At 35.3% G+C, this 22,864-nt stretch overlaps 2 protein-coding genes across 2 annotated transcripts; both read left to right on the top strand.

The window, feature by feature from the left end:
* Positions 1-4,093: 4,093 nt before the first annotated feature.
* On the top strand, positions 4,094-4,564 carry LOC123685325. Its single transcript, XM_045624984.1, has one exon. It carries the CDS (start codon positions 4,094-4,096, stop codon positions 4,562-4,564), a length of 471 nt encoding a protein of 156 aa, XP_045480940.1.
* A 10,547-nt stretch (positions 4,565-15,111) lies between these two features.
* LOC123684147 lies at positions 15,112-17,854 on the top strand. The gene is made up of 5 exons (XM_045623295.1): positions 15,112-15,330; positions 15,410-15,545; positions 16,592-16,737; positions 17,525-17,629; positions 17,686-17,854. The coding sequence occupies exons 1-4, from the start codon at positions 15,229-15,231 to the stop codon at positions 17,618-17,620; spliced, it is 480 nt and encodes a 159-aa protein (XP_045479251.1). The 5' UTR covers positions 15,112-15,228; the 3' UTR covers positions 17,621-17,629; positions 17,686-17,854.
* Positions 17,855-22,864: the final 5,010 nt, after the last annotated feature.

Genomic DNA, 22,864 nt, shown 5'->3' with positions numbered 1-22,864 from the left:
AGATGATTTAAATTCTCGAGACTAAAATGTTATGTCCGTCGGTAAGAGCATGTTTAGCGAGTGCGGAATTTGATGTGAAATTGATATGAACGACGTTTATTTTCAACAAGACGGCGCTACATTTCACACAGGCCACAAAACAATCGCAACTTTGCAAATTTCGAGCGTCAGGATTATGTGTCTATGGAACATACATATATTGGATCAAGAAATCAACAACAAACTGCATGTTCGATATTGAAAATTCAAATTAAGCAACCAAACAAACAACTTGGGAAATCGGTAGATATCCCGCCAAAACCTTAGACCCGGCAACACTGCAGCTACCCTGTGGAGTCCGATGATCCCCGGACACGCACGAGTGTTTACCCAAATGACAATAGCCCCTAATCCGGCTAGATCGGATCAGAGTCCGATCGTAAGAATCCATCGGAAGCGGGAAGAAGTTTCGAACAGGGATTGCGGGGATTGCCAGATGTATTCCCGGGGTTTAGACTGTAATTTTACGGCCAGTTTGATCGGAATACTGGTGGAGGTTATTATTGGGTATAGTCTTGTTCGTCTAAGTCTAGGAGGATTGCTTGATCTTTTATTGGAGTCTATCTGGAGTTTGCATCAGATCAATAGCGTTTTTCACTAAGGTCGAAAAGGAAATCTACATGGGCGTATCAACGAAAACTTGACATTCCCCCCTTAAAGTCGGAAATGAAATGAAAATTTCAAAGAATTTGTGTTTCCAGGGAGGGGAAGATTGAAATGGTTTAAGGGTGCGCAACTAAGTTCCAGCTTTTTTTTTATAAATGTACAACTCTGCTTCCTCCGTTCTGCAATGGATGGCTGTAGCGGTAAATGGTAGCCGAAATAAATAGATGTCATACGATAAGCTTAGGTATTCGTAAACTTAACGCCATAACGAAATATTAGTCAATTTGTGTCTGCATCATAAAGTTATTCTCGATTAAACATCTCAGCTTACGAGCCAAAATCTCGTCATTTGCGGGAAGTTTCAATTTCCTTCTTTGATATGAAGAAAACTGCGGCTGAGGCTCATCGAATGATTCAGAAACAAGGAAATTGGGTGCCGTACGAATTGAAGCCGAGAGATATTGAACAAGCAAACAAACGCATAACCACACGCATATGCACAGCTGCTTGCAAGGCAAAGACGAAAGGGAATTCTGCATCGCATTGTGACTTGATACGAAAAATGGGTTCATCACGACAATCCCAAGCGCAGAAAATCATGGGAATATCCCGGCCATGGTTCCATGTCGACGACCAAAACAAATATTCACGATTCCAAGGTCATGCTCGAATTTAGTGGGAGCAGCTCGGCTCAGTGTTTTATGAGTTGTTAAAACCGACTGAAACAATCACAGGCAATCGATATCGAACTCAATTAATGCGTTTGAACCGAGCATTGAAAAACAAACGGCTGCAATACAATGAGAGACACGGCAAAGGGATTTCACAACATGACAATGCTCGACCCCATGTTGCGAAAGTGATCAAGACCTACTTGGAAACATTGAAATTGGAAGTCTAACCTCACCAACCGTATTCTTCAGACGTTGCTTCCTCGGACTATCACTTGGTTCGATCAATGGCACACGGCCTAGCTGACCAGCACTTCCGTTCTTGTGAAGAAGTAAAAAATTGGATAGATACGATACGATAACCAGTTTTTTCAACGCGGGATTCGTACGCTGCCCTAATAATGGGAGACAAATGAATCGAACTATTGTATAGCTACAACTTTTACCCAACTGTCAATACATTTTTTGATATCTTCATATGAGTGAAATTGCTGATGAGCCAACAAATAATAATCTGACGGCGCAATATCTGGGGAATACGGCAGATGGGGAAGGAATACTCATTTGATTGTTTCTAGATAGGTTTAAACGAATTTAGCAAAGTTAGGCCAAGCATTGGCATGCCGAAGACTACTTTAACGTGCCTCTACTCGTATTCTGATCGTTTATCGCATAGTGCTCGGCTCAATCGCATCAATTCAAGTCGATACCGTTCCACAATAATGGCTCTCTCGGTTTCCACAGCTCATAATGAATACCATCGACCTGATCCCCCCCAAATACACATGATAACCTACGCAGCGTGAATATTCGGTCGAGGCGATGACCGAGCAGTCCCCATGACTTTCTTTTCTTTGGGTTGCTGTAATAGATCCATTTTTATCACTAGTCAAGATGCGATGAAGAAAACCGTTGCTTTTTCCGCCGAAGCAGACCTTCAACGTTCCTTGGCTTCAATTTATAAGGAACCCAAGTTCCCCATTTTTGAAAACTCCCAATGCATGTAGAATGAATTGGCGGGAAAATCTCTTTATACTGAAGACATCTCTTCTTGCGTTTGGCAGGGATCCTCATCGAGAAATACCTCCAATTCAGCATCTTCCTTTACACGGGCAGTCTTCGAAATTACCTCTCTGAAGCAAGGGAACCAATTACGGCAAGTTATGCTTGGAAATTTTGCACACAGATTTTGGGTAAGTTTCTTTCTATTTTTTTTCTGTCTTTACTACTACTACGCTACTTTGGCCATCCACACAGCGAACATTTCATTATCTATACTACTCTATCAAATTCATTTACCATCGCAAGACGTGCACAACATCCATGACCTAGCCAGGATTCCAAACCGGTACCTTCGGCACCACAGACGACTCTTCAGTCCTCTGAACTACCGAAGTAGTCTTCTTTCTATTTCCTTCTTAAATATTCTATGGCTCTGGTTGAGTGATGAACATGAAATTTTTTGCACGAAGTTTGAATTTTTATCCTTAATATACACTCAGAATGTCATTACGATCGGATCAATTGTCGGGTAAATATCTTCTTTCTTTTTCAATATCCTTCTTTAATTTTCTATGGTTTTGATTAATGGCTCGGAAAAAAATTTGGCACGGAACTTCAAATTCTTAGTTCTTAGGGAGTGTGGGACAACCGGGACATCTCAAAGTTTAACGAGGTATAGTTTCTTCAATAATACTAATAAAACAACTTCAGATATTTATTCAATACTCAAAACACATAAAATTAGCAAACAAAAATAATTATTAGGTGAGAATTTCAGACTTTCAGAAAAATTTCAATGCCTCACTTGCCCCACCATATGGGGCAAGTGAGTCCTTCTACTCTGTGCATCCAGGCCTTACGCTGAATTCATATTTTTCCTTCATTCGTGAAAATTGTCCCCATATATTTTATTAGAATAAACACATATTGTGTTTTCTTCTTTATCTAATATTATTGTTGAGTTTTGTTTTTTGTTGTTGAGTTTATTCCTGTTTCTTACTGAAAGAACTTGGGCCAGCCTTTTCATACTGCTTTGGCTTTCGCTGTTTTTGCATTTTCTTTGAATTGGCCTTTGTAGGGTGAATTTGTGATTATTTTAGAACTCGAGACGCACTTGCCCCAATGTGGCATAACAAATGAAATTAATGTTTCGAAAAGATATAAGACATATTTGTCTTCTTCATCCAAACAAAATCTTTTCATCCTTCCTTTTCGCCAAATATTGACGGCGCAAATAATATAATTAAATCTGAAAACCAAAAAGGGAGAAGCCATTAAGGAGTATTAAATATTATAATTTCCTGTATATACCACATTAAAATCTAAATTTTACTATTTTGTCTCTATTTATATATGTTATTTATTAATTTCATTCTGTAAATAATTTGTATATTTTTTGACCTGCCTTTGATGATGAATAAATGATTATGAAAACAGAGAAAGTTGAAGGTTGGTTAAAGAAATATGAGAAGGGTGGACATATCTGAGTGTGCTATTGCGGATGAAATTGTGTTGATGTTAAGGACAAGAAGGGGAATACAAAATTATGTGGAAGTATGGAATGAAATATTGAAAAAATTTGGAATGGAGATAAATAAGAAAAAGACCAAGATTATGGCAATAAACGGCGAGAAGGCGGAGGACTTGAAGTTGACGGAGAGGAAATTGAGGTGGTTGAGTATTTTAAATACTTGGGAGTGACTATAGACAGAACAGACAAACAAGAGAAAGATATAGAAGACAGAATTGATAAAGCCGGCAAGCTATATTTCGCGATGAACAAAAAATTCCTAAGAAGAAGAGAAGTCAAAGAGAAGACCAAAATGACAGTGTTCAAAACTATATTCAGACCTATTTTGACCTACGGTTGTGAGGCATGGAACACCACACGAAATATGAGAAGTAAGTTGCAGGCGGTGGAAATGAAGTTCCTGAGAGGAGTGAAGGGATTTACGAGTAGCAATAGAAGGAGAAATGAAGACATAAGAGGAGAACTTGGAGTGATATCACTAGAACAATTCGTGGGACAGAGGCAATTGGGATGGTGGGGACACTTACATCGAATGAAGAAGGAGAGGCCAGTAAGACAAATATGGGAGGCCAAAACAGATGCAAAACCAAGAAGAGGAAGACCACAACACACTTGGGAGAACATGATAGAGAAGGAGATCACAAAGAGGGAAAAAAGTGTCAGAGAGGCCATTTCGATTACTTCAAACAGGATTGAATGGAAGAATTTTATTTAGTTAATATAAGTTGGTATGAGAATGTAAAAATTGTAAATTTTGAAAACCCATACACCGAAAGGAATTACATGGGATATTAATTATATATATAGAACTTTACTTTTCAAAATCACACTTGAGGATCAGCATCTGAAACACTCTGTATCCCCGGAATCTTCCACCACTTGTCCCAAAATCCCGAGTATCCAATGATCGACTTGTCGGCAAGTCTAGCGAGAAACGAATCCTCAAATTGGTGGATTCAATTAGAAGAACCGCATTCCGTCCTCGTCCTGCCTCTAAGGGCCCTCAAGATCGAGTTGTTTGTACAGAGCCGTCGGCTATCTATCATTTGTTCTCTTTTAAAGCAGGTATCTGCCCTTAATTGTGTGATTTGTTCGGAGGCTTAGTTAGCTTCTTGTCACGTCTCTAATCAGTTACGAAGTTCTCTGCAATTCGACCCGGAATTCAAACGGGACCTGGGTACAGTGTTGCCATGTTGTTAGATACAATTTGAAAGTCTTGTTTTTTGACACTGTGACCTTTGACGGTTTGTTGTTTCGAAATGAATGTAAGAATAGCAATACAGAGTATTGAACTGTTTGAACCGTCAATAATTGGTAGTTGATCATGACTCAAACAAATATTATACATGGAGATTTGCAATGAAGTCCCGTATTTGGGAGGCTTATAACTTTTGATAAGACAGCCATAGAGAGTGGTATAAATTTGACTATTCCTTATATCCTCAAATTTCTTCCTGAAATAAGAGATAATCTTCATGTCATAAAAAAATCCATGAGAAAAATCAAATTTCGACAAGAAAATGGTATTTCTTTATGTCCAAGATAAGATAATAACCAATTTTTTTGGTTTCTAGAGAAGATTTCAGTAGTTCTTGATGGTCTAAGATACATGATTCGGATTATTTCTAAAAGAGTTCAAAGTTTCCATAGACATTACTTGAGAAAATATTTTTTTTTTAAGTTGTCACATAATTGCAAGATGCTATTTGCATAATTCTTTCTTATTTACTGTTTTTAACTCTCCAGCAAATATTGACTAATTTTTTTGTTCAATTTAGAGAGAGAGAGAGAGAGAAATTAAATTCATTGATAAATCAAATGACTATCGACCACAGTCTTCCAGCCAGTTGCATACATTTTTATATTACATATTATTTATAAGTATTAAAAAAAAAATAAAAATGAACATCATCCTAGTGATTCCAAGTGTTCGAAAAGTGGCAAAGCTGGCAACTTTGCCTTTGGTGTAGTTGCTCTACTGTAATGTTGTATCAATGGCTCCATTATGTTGATATTATTTTGGTAATTGATGAATTTTTTGCTTAGTTTTTGCATTTTTTCCAGTATTGGTTCTATTCCCGTTGTCTGATATAAAAGCTGATTGGATGGATTGTGCAGTGGATTGTTGGGATGTCTCATTTTTGTAATCTTACGTAAGCAAGTTCTTTCCGCTACCTCAATTGCATTCAGAGCTGGTTTTGTCGAATTTGAGAAGATTATATGTCCATAGTCCAATAAAGGTCTGCATATCATTTTATATATGATGGGATTAATGTGTCCACAATTCAACTCTGCTGCCCTTTTATATTGCCCTATATTGCCCATGTTATCAATGCTTGTCTGAAATATTCGATTTTTCCGAGTTCTTGGAAAAAGGCATTAGTAATCCCACTTCCTAAGAAGCCCCATCCATCTTCCCTTGATGACATTCGTCCTATCAGTGTGCTTCCAACGTTATCCAAGATACTTGAGAAGGTGATGCAGACACAAATTCGGGATCATTTAGATTCTTTTAATATAATTCCGTGTGAACAATCTGGTTTCAGACCTGGACATAGTTGCTGCACTGCATTACTTAACATCACAGATGAAATCATTGAGTCTTCTGATCGGGGTAATCTAACAATCATGATTGATTTTACCAAAGCGTTTGACTCAATAAATCACGAAGTCTTGTTGGCCATACTTCATTATATTGGTTTTTCTCGGGAGGCCATAAGGCTGGTTGAGAGTTATATCGGATCTCGATCCCAAGCAGTACTTATTGATGGTGTGTTGTCTTCTTTTGTCAGCCTGACTTCTGGGGTCCCGCAGGGTTCCATTCTTGGACCTCTGCTTTTCATTATTTATATTTGTTGTTTTGCTTGTATTTCCCTTTCAGCAAGGTTGTATTTTTATGCAGATGACAGCCAGCTGAAATTTTCTTTCAAACCCGATGAGGCTGAGCAAGCTATAAGTGCTCTGAACTTCGACTTGTGTAGAATACATGAAATTTCTCAAAAACATTGTTTGAAGTTGAACATCAGTAAATCAACATGTCTTCTTTTCGGTGGTAAAAATGATAGAAGAGCGTTTTTGCGGGATTTCGGCGGTACCATAGTGTTGGGGGGAGAGACGGTTGACTTTCAGGAAAATATAAGAAACCTAGGCTTAACTATGGACACGGATTTAAGATTTTCTAAGCACATTTCGATGTGCTTGAGTAAAGCCTATTTGAGTTTGAGACTTCTGTATCAGTGTCGGAAATACTTGAACAATAATAATAAGAAAATTCTCTGTGACTCGCTGGTTCTTTCTCATCTAAACTTTTGTGATGTAGTTTATGGTCCCTGCTTGACTGTTGTGGATGAGAAGCGAATCCAGGGTTTACAGAATTCATGTTTGAGGTTCATTCATGGGATCAGAAGGTATGAACCGGTAACTTACAGTCTCAGATGTACTGATTGGCTGAATATGAAACATAGAAGGCAGTTACACTCTCTCACGTTATTTTTCAATATAATCAGACGTAATTCACCTTTGTTGCTTGCTAATAAAATCAGGTTTCGTTCTGGGATGCACCATGTTAATATTCGTTCAAAGGACACAATTTCTATTCCCAAACACTTCACCGCGCTATTTACTAGATCGTTTTCCTATCAGGTTCCGTATCTTATGAATGGGTTGGGATTTGTATACAAGGGCTTAACTTTAGATAAATTCAAACTACACATATTAAACAACTTTCGTAATGACCCATTGTATTTATAGTAAATCAATTTAATTATTCCAACTAACTTATATATTGTGTTCCTTTGAACTCAACATCTTGAAAAGTTATTAATTTTTGTTTTTTTTTTTTTTGTTGTGCTATGGCTGTATCTAGCGAATATTCTGCAAAGATTTGCTTGTTTTGCTGCATTGGTGAGCTCATTCGATTTAAGTTAGTGGCTTATGTTCGAACATATTTTTCTTTCTTTTTTTTTATCTTGTTTCTAGTTACAGAGGGTTAGGTGGAAGAATAGACGTGAGGTCTCGGGACTTTTAGTAGGTTTTATTTTCAAGTTATAATACCTGAGACAGCGCGAACTAAATCTCGCCCTCAATTATGTTGCATTTTTTGTATCCTAATTTCTATAAATAAAGGCCTTTATTATTATTATTATTATATATGGTAATAGCTGTTTTACTACTGATTCTTTTGATCTAAAATGCCCAGCTCGTGTTATGGCTTTTTTTCTTTTGAAGTTTTTAGTGTGCTTTGAAGTTCAACTTGTTATCAATCTTTATGCCTAGGTATTTGCATGAATATGTTGGAGTTATTGTGTCACTTCCGAGTTTTATATTAGGAGAGTTGGCATTGATTTTATGGTTAAAAATGACGAGTTTTGATTTCCTTGGGTTAGGTTGTATTCTCCAACGTCTCATCCATGCCACTGTTATATCCGCCAACTTCTGTAGACCTTTCATACACTCTTTCAGTGTTTTGTGGTGGGATATTAAAGTTGTGTCATCAGCAAATTGGAGAACATACTGTAGACTGTCGATGTCCTGTTTTCTGAAATCAGATTGTCTGTACATACTACAAGTCACTGCAGAACAAATTGTAGAGTAGAGGAGAGAGTGGTGAGCTGTGGTAGTCCTGTGCTGTTGTAAATTTTTCTGTGTTCAATTTATTTACAATCAATTTGCTCCTTTACATCAACGACCTCTTTCATGCAGACGCTCTCTCCACCGGTTCTCAAGACGTTTTTTATACTTGAGCATGCATATGATACCTCCACCGTGTCGAGTCTTCCAAGAGTGCTTCAGTCCTTACTTTTTTCATTCAAGTCAGCGCTTCGTTCTTCAAATACCATATCTTTGCCTCCCCAGAGGTAGAAGTCACAAGGATTTGAGTCTATGGATCACAGTACCCACTCAGGAACCCAACACTACCTTTGACCTTTGACTTTGTATACCTCCCTCTATTACGTCCTGCATGAATCAGTACATGTCAGGATTACCTTATATGTACTGGTATCACGTTATATCTTATATGATCAAGTTACTGTTGACAATTTATCCGATCCTCGATGAAAAGGAGGGCTACCAAGAACCTAAGCCCGGGCACATATTGAGACGAAGCCCCAATGCCAGACATTGCTAGATACTACACTTGGGTAATAAATACCTCGCATTCGCGAGCGCATTACCATTATTTTTTTTTTAGAATACAACGCAATCATTAAAAAATAGGGTTCTAATTTGAAGATCAAAACTTATGAAATTCTGTTTAAAATTGTTGTTATAATATTTTGAAATACTCTGTGGTGGTATTATTCAAATTCAAGATATGCAAGATATTGCTACATCATTCTACTTCAAAAATGTGATTCGAGTTTATGCAAAGGATATTTACAGTAAAAATGTTTCACATAATTGGTACTATGGAAATTTTCTCTTCATTACAGTTTTTTTTTGTTGGTATTTTGGAAATAATAAGGCCTTACGCCAGCACTTGAGGAAGTTATATTCGATAATATGTATCTAATAAATAAAATAGTTTTTTTGAAAACATTTTTTCATTTCTTGTATAACCGGATGTGTCGAATTTTTGAAATATTTCGACTGAATACATAATCATGAACAATATCATATTCAGAATTAGAATACGAAAGAACGAAGAATACGATGAGGGCAGCAGAGATGAAAATATTGAGAACTATTAAAGGAGTAAGCTTAAGAGATCAAATAAGAAACGAAGCTATAAGAGAAGATCTGAAAATTCAAGATATAGTAAGATTCACGAGAACTAGACGACGATATTGGAGAGACCACGTCGACAAAATGATGGAAGATCGATGGGCAAGATGGGCAAAGGATGGAAGACCGAAATCAAAGAGACCTCCCGGCCGACCTCCCAAAAGATGGCACGAAAGCTGGACATCTGCTTCCCAAGAGGCTGAATTGTAGAAGAAACAAGACTACGTCTTAAAAAAAGAGGAAGAAGAAAGAAGAAGAAATAGGTATCCTTCAGAAACGTCTTATAGCCAGTCGAACTTGAAACATGTATATACGTAAATTGAATAAACGATTCATTTAAATGCTTTTGTTTTTTAATTGATGTCAACTCATATCAATTCAAAGTGAAACTATGTACCGGGTTTTTCACCATAATTTGACCCCCCCTTTAACTTTGTTACTAAAAGAGGTACAAAAAATTTTTTTCTACAAAAGTATCACGAAATCGACTAGTATTTTTAAAATGATTTCACAAAACGAAATATATACAGGGTGGGCCACATATTGATTGCAACTTCATTTTTTCAAATAGAACACCCTGTATATTTCTCTATATTTGACTAGCTCTTTTCCTCCTGATTTCAAATTTATAACATATGTTTGGCCTTTCTCTCTAATTCTGAGTACCACAGATTTTCAAATTTTAAGAACCACCTAGAAAGCTAAGTAATCAGTTTTCAAGTGGTAGGCTGCGATAACTCAAAATGTCCTTTTTTGAGTTATCTCGTTGGCAACGATATGATATACATTTTTCACTATAAATTGGAATCGGATGATTTGAATGCAACTCCATATATTCTCTCCTTGTAGCTTTCTTATTTTTATTGTTCTTCACATAAAGTGAAAATATTTCAAATTTTTCCGCTTCTGTGTAGTGCATATTCGATGAATAGTTTCATTCAATGACAAACGTATGTCATAAATCGTTGCCCTCGAGATAACTCAAAAAAAGGGCATTTTGAATTATCGCAGCCTTCCACTTGAAAACTGATTACTTAGCTTGCCAGGAGGTTCTTAAAATTTGAAACTCTGTGGAACTCAGAATAAGAGAGATAGGCCACACATATGATATATATTCAAAATCAAAAAGAGCTAGTAAATATAGAGAAATATACAGGGTGTTCCATTTGAAAAAATGAAGTTGCAATCAACATGTTGCCCACCCTGTATATATTCCGTTTTGTGAAATCATTTTAAAAAACACTAGTCGATTCCGGGAAACTTTTGTAGAACATTTTTGGTACCTCTCTCAGTAACAAAGTTAAAGGGGGGTCAAATTATGGTGAAAAACCCAGTTCCTATCTATCTGTATTTACTTCAGAACTAAATGAAATTGAATTTCTCTTTAAGAAAATTTTAGTTTCACTTTCTGAATAAAACTTTCAATACTTTTCAATTGAAAAAGTCAAGAAACAGAGATGAATAAGCATGTGAATTTTCGAATTTTTCAATACTATTTTTCCTCGCCAGTGCCTTACGGTTAAAAAACTTACTGAATTCACCAACTTACAACTTTATATCTAATTCACAGAAATTGAAAGTGAGGAATCCCAAACTAACTGAAAGTAACTGTTTCTCTATTACCTACGATGTCAGAGAGAAACTAATTACAACTGGTAGTCATAGGTTTCTTTATTGTTCTTCCCGTAAAATACAAATTGCATTTACAATTGAAACAAAAATTTTGGAAAGTTTAAATTCATCTTTTGGTTGATGTTGACTCTTTAATCAATGAATTTTTCCTTCAAATTATAACGGTTGAATGAGTCTACTTGATAAAGGATAATCTTTTGAGACCATTTCCTGCCGAAAATTCCAAAAGAACAACCATTGCGACGAAATGATAGAACGATCTGTAAGAAGAACGACGAACTGATGAGCCGCCACTGTCGTAGTCTTGAGAAGTAACACATTGCGATAGAATTAAATTCCCCCCTGCACTTCTCGAACGACTAACAGCGTCAGAGCGAACTAGTTAATCAGCAATAAGCTGGGGAAATATTAAATTAACCCAGAAAGTCCTCCGACTCACAGTTTATCAAATTTTTTTGCTCATTTGGTATCGCGAAAATTTATTTTTTAATCAGGAATTCAATTTGACCTCATCTCTGAAAAGCCACTCGAGTCGAGACTAACTTTCAAGATAACTCGCCCAGAGATGGGTTGAAGATTACTTCCTCGGGATCGAAAAGAAATGTTTATTATTTCACATGGATTTCGGCGATTTTTCTTCTATGCAATTTACTCTTTTTTCAGTGCTCGTTTCCAAATCGATCATTTTGTCAAAATGTCTGTAATTTTGGAATTTTGAGCCGGGAATGGTCTCAAAGGATAAGGTTCGACTGACATAATGACTTAAGCGATAAAGCTCGAACTCAGAAATTTTGTTCGAATCATCAAATCATCAAAAATCGAGTTCATTAATAGGAATAAGCTTATTAGGGGTTCTTCAAATATGGCGGAATTTTTAGTTTTTAATTAACCACCCTATGGCATAAAAATTTCACTTATGACGTTATTCATTTGTACGGGGTGATGTTATATTTTTTTTAATGACTACCCAATTTTTTACTGATTTACCAACTATATTGTACTGTTACTGTAATAAGCCAATGAAAAAGTCCCCGGTCTAACATAATAAAACACATTTTTTTTGGCAAAATTCGATTTTATTATTCAACATAGATGTCTTCGAGGGCGATACAGCGATTATAGCGATCATCCAAACTTCTGATACCATTTTTGTAGTACGATTTGGCTTTCGCTTCAAAATAGGCTTCAGTTTCGGCGATTTCTTCTTTATTAACGCTAAATTTCTCTTCAGCGAGCATTCTTTTGAGGTCTGAGAACAGGAAAAAGTCCTAGGGGCCAGATCTGGAGAATACGGTGGATGCAGAAGCAATTCGAAGGCCAATTCATGCACTTTTGCCATTGCTTTCATTGATATGTGACATGGCGCATTCTCTTGCTGAAACAGCACCTTTTTTTTCTTCAAATAGGGCCTTTTTTTAACGATTTCATCCTTTAAACGATCCAATAACGCTATTTAATAATCGCTGTTGATGGTCTGGCCCTTTTGGAGGTAATCAATGAATATTATACCTTGCACATCCCAGAATACTGATGTCATAACCTTACCAGCTGACTGTTTTGTTTTTCATCGCTTTGGATTCGGTTCATCGTGTGCAGTCCACTCACCTGACTGTCGACTGGACTCCAGAATGAAATGATGGAGCCATGTTTCATCCATTGTCACATTCACATATCGACGCAAAAATTCAGGTTCATTGCACTTAAACAGCTTCAAACACTGTTCAGAATCATTAACACGTTGTTGCTTTCGATCGATTGTGAGCTCGCGCGGCACCTATTTTGCACACAGCTTTCTTATGTACAAATATTCGTGAATGATTTGATGTACACGTTCAGATGATATCTTCACAATGTCTGCTATCTCGATCAACTCCACTTTACGATCATTCAAAATTATTTTGTGAACTTTTTTTATTTTTTCGTCGGTGACAGTCTCTTTTGGGCGTCCACTGCGTTAGACGTCTTGGGTGCTCATTTCATCACTTTTAAACTTAGCATACCAAGCAATGGTGGTTGATTTTCCTAGTGCAGACCCCGAAAACTCTTCATCAAGCCAAGATTTTGCTTCAACTGTATTTTTTCCCTTCAAAAATCAATATTTTATCAGCACACAAAATTTTTTTTTCTTTTTTTTCAAATAACAAAAGTAGCTACACTCATAACGCAAAATCTCACAAAATAATGGTCGGATATGATATATTGCTATGAAACTTTTTTCGAATGTGACTCCCTGTATATTTATACATATTTCGAAAGATCTTGTCGTCTGATCTAATGTTTATAGGGAAGATAATATCTTTCAATCTTCCCCAAAAGTAAAAGTCCGTAGATGTAAGGTCAGGCGACCTGAAAGTCCACCTGTAAGAACTTCGACCATAACTTCAGAAAAATATAAACTATGCTAAATTTTTGAAATGCTAATTTTCTGCTCTATAGAAATATGTAGAAATATACGCGGCGCCCATTAGGAAAAAAAAATTCATAGCGATATTTCATGAAATATCAGTTTGCGGAAAATTCAATAAACGTCATTGAATTCTACGTAAAAATTTTCCACAAGAATATTTTCACAAAAATGAAAAATTTTCAACAGAAAAAAGTTAATAGCAAAATTGCGAAAATGAACATTTTCGAAAAACACCCTGTAATTAGGTTAAGGTGATAACTATGGAGTTGCAGTTTTCGCCAATGAGTTTCTCACGAAAATTGGCCCTCAGACACCGTCATTCGTTTATCTAGTATAGAAATAGGTCTTCCCATACAAAATTTTCCGATTTGGCCACACATAGTGTTAAGCTTAAGTCTAAAACTAGTATTAATAAATGAGTGCAAATATGAAGAGAGAAATGGTATCTAAAATAAACAATAATTCATCTAACATTCACAACGTAGTACTGTTTTACAAGTATATTGCATAATAGTAGACAAAATAAATATGAATTGAAGAAGAAAACATAAATACTTCGCCCAAATACAGCTGGGAATGGCAATTCTAAATTAAAATGTTTGCCATTCTTTTGTTTTTTTAATTGACAATAATTCATTTTTAGAAACCATTACATAATTACAATCGATTGTACAGGATCATATATTTTTGAATTTCATCTTTCTTTTTTCTTGATGTTCTCACGAGTACCTGATGTAGGAAGGTTTTTTGCATTTCATTTCAGCTTTCGGCGTCTCAAATTAGTTTTTCTTGGTTTCAAACACAAATCTGCGTGTCTTAAATCCTCTCCTGAATATCGGGAATTATTACTGCATAATTGAAAAATTGTCTGAAGGCCGTGAAATTAATTTGATATTACTGCATAATGAAAATTGAGTGATATTTTAACAATTCACTTTGTGTATGACAATCAGACTCTTCTAAACAATGCTTTGAACAAACTCACATAAAATCCGTAATTTTCTTTCCGCACTTAAAATTTTTCTTATATCAACCTTCTCGATAATACCTTCCACTTTAGCTAGTTATTTCTAGTTGACAATTGTAATATTTGGGAATGAGACGAGGTCCCTGTTGGCATTACTACAATATTACATCCATCAACGTAACAAAACACTTTTGATTTCCAGATTTTAGCCAGTAATCACTAATCACAATTTTCAAATATATACTAAAAAAAAATTGAACTATGGAATTCAACTCTTATAACTCACCGAACACTAAAATATGAAAATTTAACCGTTAATGATTTCTGTAACGCACGCCATCAAAGCTTTAAACCCTACGCATGAAATTACCGTTTTCACCGATAGATGTCTTGAAAATGAACTTGAATCTCGAACTCTGGCCTTGTCATATCTGCTCTGACCATCTAGATCTAATATCAATAGGTCTATGGCTCTGACCCATAGATATAATTTTATTAATAATATTAGATCTATGCCCTGACCTTAGACTAATCTATGTTCGAAACTCTGACATTACAAATAACCCTACTTATTTCTGACTGTTTTTTAGTTCTTGCAATCATTATATGATATTTTTATTTTGGTTCTTTTGAGAAATTGATTTTCAAAATGACAGAAATATTCACCAAAATAATAGAAAGAATTTTCAGTAATTGGACTGCTTTACAATTAGCTGTTCAACATTCACATGGTGGTCCGAATAGTTTGCAGGTATGTTTAATATTTATTTTACAATACAATAAATGTTATATTAAAATTTATGTTTCATACTTTCTATCCATAAACGAAGATTGCTAATGAAATCAAAACATACATGGTTGAATACTGCTTGCAAAATAAAGTTGAAGCTGAAGATATTCGAGATGCACTAGAAGAAATCATGGATGAAGAATTTGACACTATTTGTGATGATAACTCAACAAAAGGTATGATTTTAATATTAGTACATTTTTATAACTTCATAAGATTAAATAGGGCTCTAAAAACTCATACAGTAGAAACCCTGTTATACTGACTGATTGTTGTCCTTAGTCATTTAGATAATCGAAGAGGAGAGGTTATCATAAATATTATTGCAAACATTATGTTGTGAATATCCATTGAAGAAAACACTAAAAATAACACTCGGCAAAATGAATAAATTCTTCTTAAATATTTACATATGTAATATAATATATTCATTTCATTCTGGGTTAAAATATTCCGTGATTTTCATTTGTATCTAAATGAAACAATAACGAAATCGTAGTGCAGCTGCAGACTTGGGGGAAATATCTGACCAAAACCTTGTCACTTATCGAGGACTCTGAGACATCCCAATAATTGGTAATCAATATAACTGGGATCCGACTAATGGGGTTTCTACTGTAGTTTATAATTTATTGGCATTCTTCTACTTACAAGACATGCCAAGAGTATTGCAGTATTACATCAATTTGAACAAGACAAAATTAAACCGATTCGTAGGTATGTAGGTTCTTCGAAACCGCTTTATTACGTTTCATGTCAAGCTCCCGTTATCGTCGGCTAAGAGTGTAAATCTGCTATGTCCATAACAATTTTACAGGAGACCAAAAAAACCGTACAGTAAGTGTTATATAAATAATAATAAGAGAGTTTATTCATGGAAATACATTCAATAGAGTTTATTGAATGTATTTTCATGAAGAAACTCTCTTATTATTATTATTATAACACTGTACTGTACGGTTTTTTTGGTCTCCTGTAAAATTGTTCATTATGGACATAGTAGATTTACACTCTTAGCCGACGTTATATCTTTGGTGAGTGATTGTATAATGTGAAAGCCTTACAGAAAATGGAATATCAATGTTGGGCAAATATTATTCAATTTTGATTTGGTAAAGTATCATTAGTTGTAGCCAATTCAAGAAATTCACTCCATTGTTAGTGGAATATTATCTGAATTATTGTTGTAAAGAGTTTATTCATCATTACGTTTTTATTTCAGAAATATCAATTATAATACATCGATTTCTCCAGTTATTGAAGCAGAATGACTTACAAACTTGTGAAATCGAATTCAATAAATTGCCAGAAGCTCAGGAACAATGGCTTGGAATGTGTCAAAGTCAACCTGCTGCAGTTCCAGCTGAGGTAGGATTATAACTCATACATAAAATCATACTGAATTTATTTGAATTGCTCTAATTTTAAAGCATTAAAGTAATTAAGTCTTGTCACACATTGTGCGTTCTACAATATTCCAGCAGATTGTATACTTCACAACTTAGGAAATGGTCTTTTAGTTAATTCCTGCTTTCTAGAATGTTTTCTATAGTATCAAAATTTCTTCTCTATTCAGTGCTTTCAGCAAGAAAGCAGTAGAAACCCTGTTGGTGTACATTCGATGTACATAAAAAATGAGCATGAACAATTTTAAAAAATACTAGTCAGATTTTCTTTTGGTTTTCACTCTAGAGAGCACAATCGACCTGTAATTTTTGGGCTTTGTTTCATTGAAATTGGATGAATATAGAAAAATTTGTTGTAATTTAACAATAATTTTTAATTTGTTTAAAATATATAAGGACAAAGTGTCTAACGTCACTTTGTAAAATAAGCAATGATAAAATAAAATGTGGGTGCTGTGTCTTTAAATGTTTCGAAAAATGGTGACAAAATTAAACCCACTTTCAGTACAAAAAAATTACCATTACAGCTGACTAAATTTTTCTATATGTCAAACAGGCGTAAGATGCGGGTATGAACTAGTAGAAAGTAATTCATTTGATTGCTATGGAAATGTGTCAATTAATTTGTTAATTTGTAATTGTTAAATTGCTAATCACATAATATTTTGCTGTGCTGAGGATAGTTTTTTTTTTATTATGGAAGCACAGGTGTTAATGTTAGTTATCATAAACATTTTCTTTTTCTTTAGGAGTCAGATTCATCTTCAGATGATAATAATACAGAAGATACTCCAATGGAAGAAGATTCGGAATGGACAGTAGTAAAATCCAGAAAGAAGAGATGATTTCTCACTGTGAGAATATATTTATATATTATATTATTATAAGTTATCATAAACTTTTTCTTTAGGAGTGGGATTCACCTTCAGACAATAATAATACAGAAAATACTTTAATGAAAATGGATTTATAATGGACAGTAGTAAAATCCAGAAAGAAGAGATGATATCTCACTCTGACCCTTGTATTATAATAATGTTTAAATAAAAATTATTCGTAATTATAAGTTGACAATTTGATTATGATCTTTATTTATTTTTATCGTCATTAACATAACTTATTAATACCTTCGGTTTATTATTTCTAATAATAAACATTTAACAATAAGTGCTATTTGCATGAAATTTGATACAAAAATCGATTGCTATACTGCATTGATCCCCCTTGTTCAAAAACAAGATCTATTAAATTTGAAGGGAAAAAATCAATGGAACAGAAATTAAAAATTAATTTCTGGGAAACTCAATACATCCAGATCTTGAAATTGAAAATGTGCACTACTATAGTGATGAGTAAAACATTTTTTAACGCAAAGCTCTTAAATTTTCCGGGAGCACTTCATCGGTTTACTAAGCACTAAGTCATTCCAAAATCTTGACGTAGGAATATCAACGAATGAGATTATGTGGCTTTGCCTATATTAAATTGAAAGCAGGGAATAAAGTGAGACAAAAAGTTAAATTTAATAGAATACCAACGCTGACAAAGTTCTTCAAATATGGTGAGAAGTGAACAAATAAAAAATTGTAATTGTAAAAAACTTGAATTTTAACGAAGTCTATGAGATTTTATTGAAAAATTCTATTTATATCAGTTTGTCACTCTAGCTTTTCTTTTATATATTTTTTTTTATTTATCCGTTTTATACGATATATTTTAATACAAAAAAATAGAATGTATGTAGGAATATGTGAATTATTAATTTGTTCTCCATATTGTTTTGTATATCATTTTGATTTGATCATATTTTAGGTTTGTGTTCACCCATTGTGAGAAAATGAATTACAAAAGGTGCTTTCCAGCCAACGTTAGGAGCTCCGAAGCGCACTTGTAGTGTTCCAGTAAACAGTAACAGTGCGTTACCTTCCCCTTACCCTGAAGCAGTGAAGCACCCCCCGCATTTGAGGGGCTTCGAGCACTGACAGGTGTGAGAGAGAAAGAAGACCGTTACTTCGCATACAGCGTACGAGAGAGCTGTAGAACGCTGGTTTGTTTACGTTGAATTTGACAGTTTCGTTTTGGCGCGTTCCACTAATAGCAAGGGCTCGAAACTCTAGTGCGCCGAGCCACGGGGCGACACGCACCTGACTGGAAAGCAGCTAAAGTAATGTTGAAATAATTATGGATTCAATATTTTCGATAATTCATTGTTAAAAATCACTTCAAACCACTTTCAGGTATCAAGTTCTCAAAAACACTTTTACGTTGAAAATTTGTGCAGTAAAACTCTCTGCACGAAATTTTGAAGTACACGTCTTAGTTTAGTTTTTAGTGGAGTTTCCGAATATTAAAACAGATTTTCAAAATTCCGATGTACAGGGTGTTGCTTCGAGGATTCAAACGATTCATAATTTTTGTTAACCTGGACCTGGATTTTCGAGGCGATTATTGCATGATACGTTTGGGCTCTCAATTAGGAACATATTTGCCAAATATGAAGAAAATATACCGGGAGGTTCGTTTGATATGGCCTCAGAAAGAAACGGGCAAAATTCATACACCCTGCATCTCGGCTACGAAGACAGTGTAAGACCCAATAAATGGGGTATCTCCAGAACCGCCTTGGTGCCACCTATGCACCTGTGAAGTATCTCCATTTCCCAATGAATAATGAAACACCCTGTATATTCAGCTCATCTTTTAGGTAATATTAAACTTTTTCCATTGAAATCGGAAGTTTTGAATCAGGAATTCTCGATAATTCCTTCTTCCACATCTTGATTTCACATTCAAAGGTTGTTTCGTTGGCTGCAGGGCTGTCGCCAGCAAACCGGACATTTTGCCGGGGCGCCAAATTGTCAGGGCGCAAATTCAGTTAATCAAACAAGGCGTACTTTGTTACAAAATAGTATATTCTAAAACAAGTTGCAGAATGGGCTCCTATTCCAACACGAATGCGAAATTAGAAAACGAGCGACGAAGGAGCGAGTTTTCGTACGTAAGAGTGTTGGAATTGCCTTCTGCAACGAGTATTAGACTATATTTTCTCTTTTTCAGTCAAGCTTTGTGAAATATTGTCGAAATCAATGAAAAATTCAAATTATACATTCTAGTGACTTTTGTATTGTATTTCGGCAGTTGGTGTGACTGTTACGAAAATTGACAGATTACGGAATTTGAATTTGGAAAGAACGTTTCGAATTTCGAAACAATTTAAAATTACGCATTAAATTCATGAATTATGTCTGACGAAATCGATTTAACACCACCAGAATTAAGATAAATTGCGAATAATGCTGCAAATCATTTCACTATATCCAAATTATACATTATGTTGACATATTGACGTTTGTTGAAATTTGATAGGATTGGAAGGCAGTAGAGACAACCATAAAACGAAAAATATAACTGAAAACGATGGTGTAATGAGTTTATTACAGCACTGTTTTTAAAACTGTAATGAACTCATTACGATACTGAAATAGAGAAAAATGTTTTCTTAGTAGTATAATAATAAAATTTTCAAGAGCTAATTTCTTTTAAAATAAATAGGCGCTCTCAGCTATATAGAGTTATGAAAATACAAATACTAAAATGCACCTTTAAGAACTATGTCGTCTTTTTACTGTAGACTTATAGAGCTTCTTCAATTTGAACAGTTCAGGACATTTTTTGATGAAATCGACAAAACATCCTTTGATAAATTTGACAAAGTGATTTTAAGTAAAAAAGCCGATTTCATAATATGAAATTGAAAACATGGGTGAGGGGAATCAGAGGCTCATTCAAAGAAAATTCAGATAAATAAGGCAAAACAGGGCGGCGCAATTTTATTTTGCCGGGGCACCAATGTCTGGTGGGGGCCCTGGTTGGTTGTTCTTAAATCCCTTTCATATAATTTTTTTAATCGGTCGAAAAGTCATTACTCCGATCAATCAAACACGTAAATGATGTAAGTGATAACACAGATTGATATTTGAGAAATCTATTACACAATCGCAAATTTTGAATTTCAAATGCTCCATAACATTTTTTATGATCGCGCAATCCCAGCATCCGTCGGCAACTTAATCGTCTTTAGGAAGAATTTTTGTACGACGTATTGAACCATGATACTTGATACAAAGATATAATAATATTTCTTTGTATCATGTTGTTTAACTACGGAACTACTACTTTGAGAAGCAACCCCCAAGAAATTCTTTCTATATTGAAGTTGCCGATCGAAGCAATAAATGATGCTGGGTTGCAAATAATAAATGAAAATCCATTATACAGTGCGCGTCAAAATTATGGAACAAATTCATTTTCACAGAAGAAAAATATTTGGCAACAAAATCCTGAAACAAGTCAATTTTTGATTCACTTTTACCAAATTTTTATGCATTTTTGAAGGATTTTTGTTGCACCCTGTGCCATCACCATCAACCCCTTTAAATTTTTTTAATAGGGAAAGTGGGCCATGTGGTACTCTTTTGGCAAGGTCTTTGTATGTTCTTTAGAGGCGTGCAGAAATTTTCAAGGAAAAAAAAATTTTTTTGAAAAATTAGTTAGTTCAAAGAGGTTTTCAATATGTGCACTTTGTCATGTCTCATTTACTTTGAGACGATGGTACCTGATGAAATTTGTCACCGAATGAAAGTCGACCATTACAAGTTGTGCATGAACAAAACTGTTATAGTCGACTTTCATTCGGTGACAAATTTCATCAGGTACCATCGTCTCAAAGTAAATGGGACATGACAAAGTGCACATACTGAAAACCTCTTTCAACTAACTAATTTTTCAAAAAAAAAATTTTCTGCACGCCTGTAAAGAAGATACAAAAATTTAGAGGGTTAATGGGGATCCCACAGGGTGCAACAAAAATCATTCAAAATGAATAAAAATTTGTTAAAGGTGAAACAAAAATTGACCAGTTTCAAGTTTTTGTTGCCAAATATTTTTTTTTCTGAGAAAATGAATTTGTTCCATAATTTTGACGCGCACTGTAGATTATTTCCATTGACAAACTTTCTCTGAATTGTTGGTATTTTTGAGGGACGGCTGCTGCCCCAAGGCAGAAACTCCTTTTAGGAACTCAATCTCAAAATTTTTTTCGCCCAAAAATTATCACACTTTTGGTATTGGTATTAGTATTAGAAAAAATTGTTTTTGTTGTGATACTTCTTCAGATGGTAAATTTCCAAGTATTTCGTAACTTACTGATGTCGACTATAAATTTCCGATAACGTGATCCATCAAATCTTCAAGAAAGACTGACACATATGTTTTTTCGTTGGAACTGATGCTGCATTTGATCGATCGGAGATTACTTCCGCGTCTAGTCCATGAAAGAGGCAGATTAGCTAGACTGAAGAATGGATCTGCCCGTCAATTGCACTAATTGTTTACCCGAATCGAGTATGCCAAGGAGTCTGACGTAAGGGTTGGCCGGACTGGTTCGGTCCTTGACAGGTGAGGGCTCTTCCGCTGATTGATGCCCTAAGGGCTTGGACAGCGACAGATTGCTCTCCTCCGTGTTGCGTTGCAGTCCAATAAATCAATTAGGGACCCTTTAATGGCTGGGATGATTTTTATGGCGGCATTAACGCTACACCGCTTTCATCTTTATTAGGATGGCATTGGAAGTGGGAGGGGCCTGTGAGCAAGACGTTTCATTGGTCGAGGGTCAAGGTTATTCATAATGATAATCTGTATTGAAGTGTTACAATCAGGCCTCTGGGTATCCCGGTATCCCCGTTTTTAGACAGAAGGGGGGCCAAGCGGTGCTGAGGGCCAGTTTCGACATAGGGCACAGGGTTTTGGCTGCGATTTTTCCTGCTAGCTGTTTGGTCCTCCTGATCGTATATATATAAAGCACTGGACTAATGATTCGGTGGTTACGGGTTCGAGTCCTTCTAGAGGAGGTGCTTTTTCCGGAATTGAAAATTGTCTGCGTGTCATTATATTGTTCCCTTATCTTCTTCTTCTTGGCGTGCCCTATCCGTTCCGGACGTTGGCAATCAACATGGAAAGTTTTATCTTGTTCGCTGCGTTTCTGAAAAGTTGTATGGATGTCTGGCCAAACCACTTCCTGAGATTGTGCA

Source organism: Harmonia axyridis, chromosome 7 (assembly GCF_914767665.1).
Source record: "Harmonia axyridis chromosome 7, icHarAxyr1.1, whole genome shotgun sequence".
NCBI classification, from domain to species: Eukaryota; Metazoa; Arthropoda; class Insecta; order Coleoptera; family Coccinellidae; genus Harmonia; species Harmonia axyridis.
This window is presented reverse-complemented; position numbering and strand designations above follow the sequence as displayed.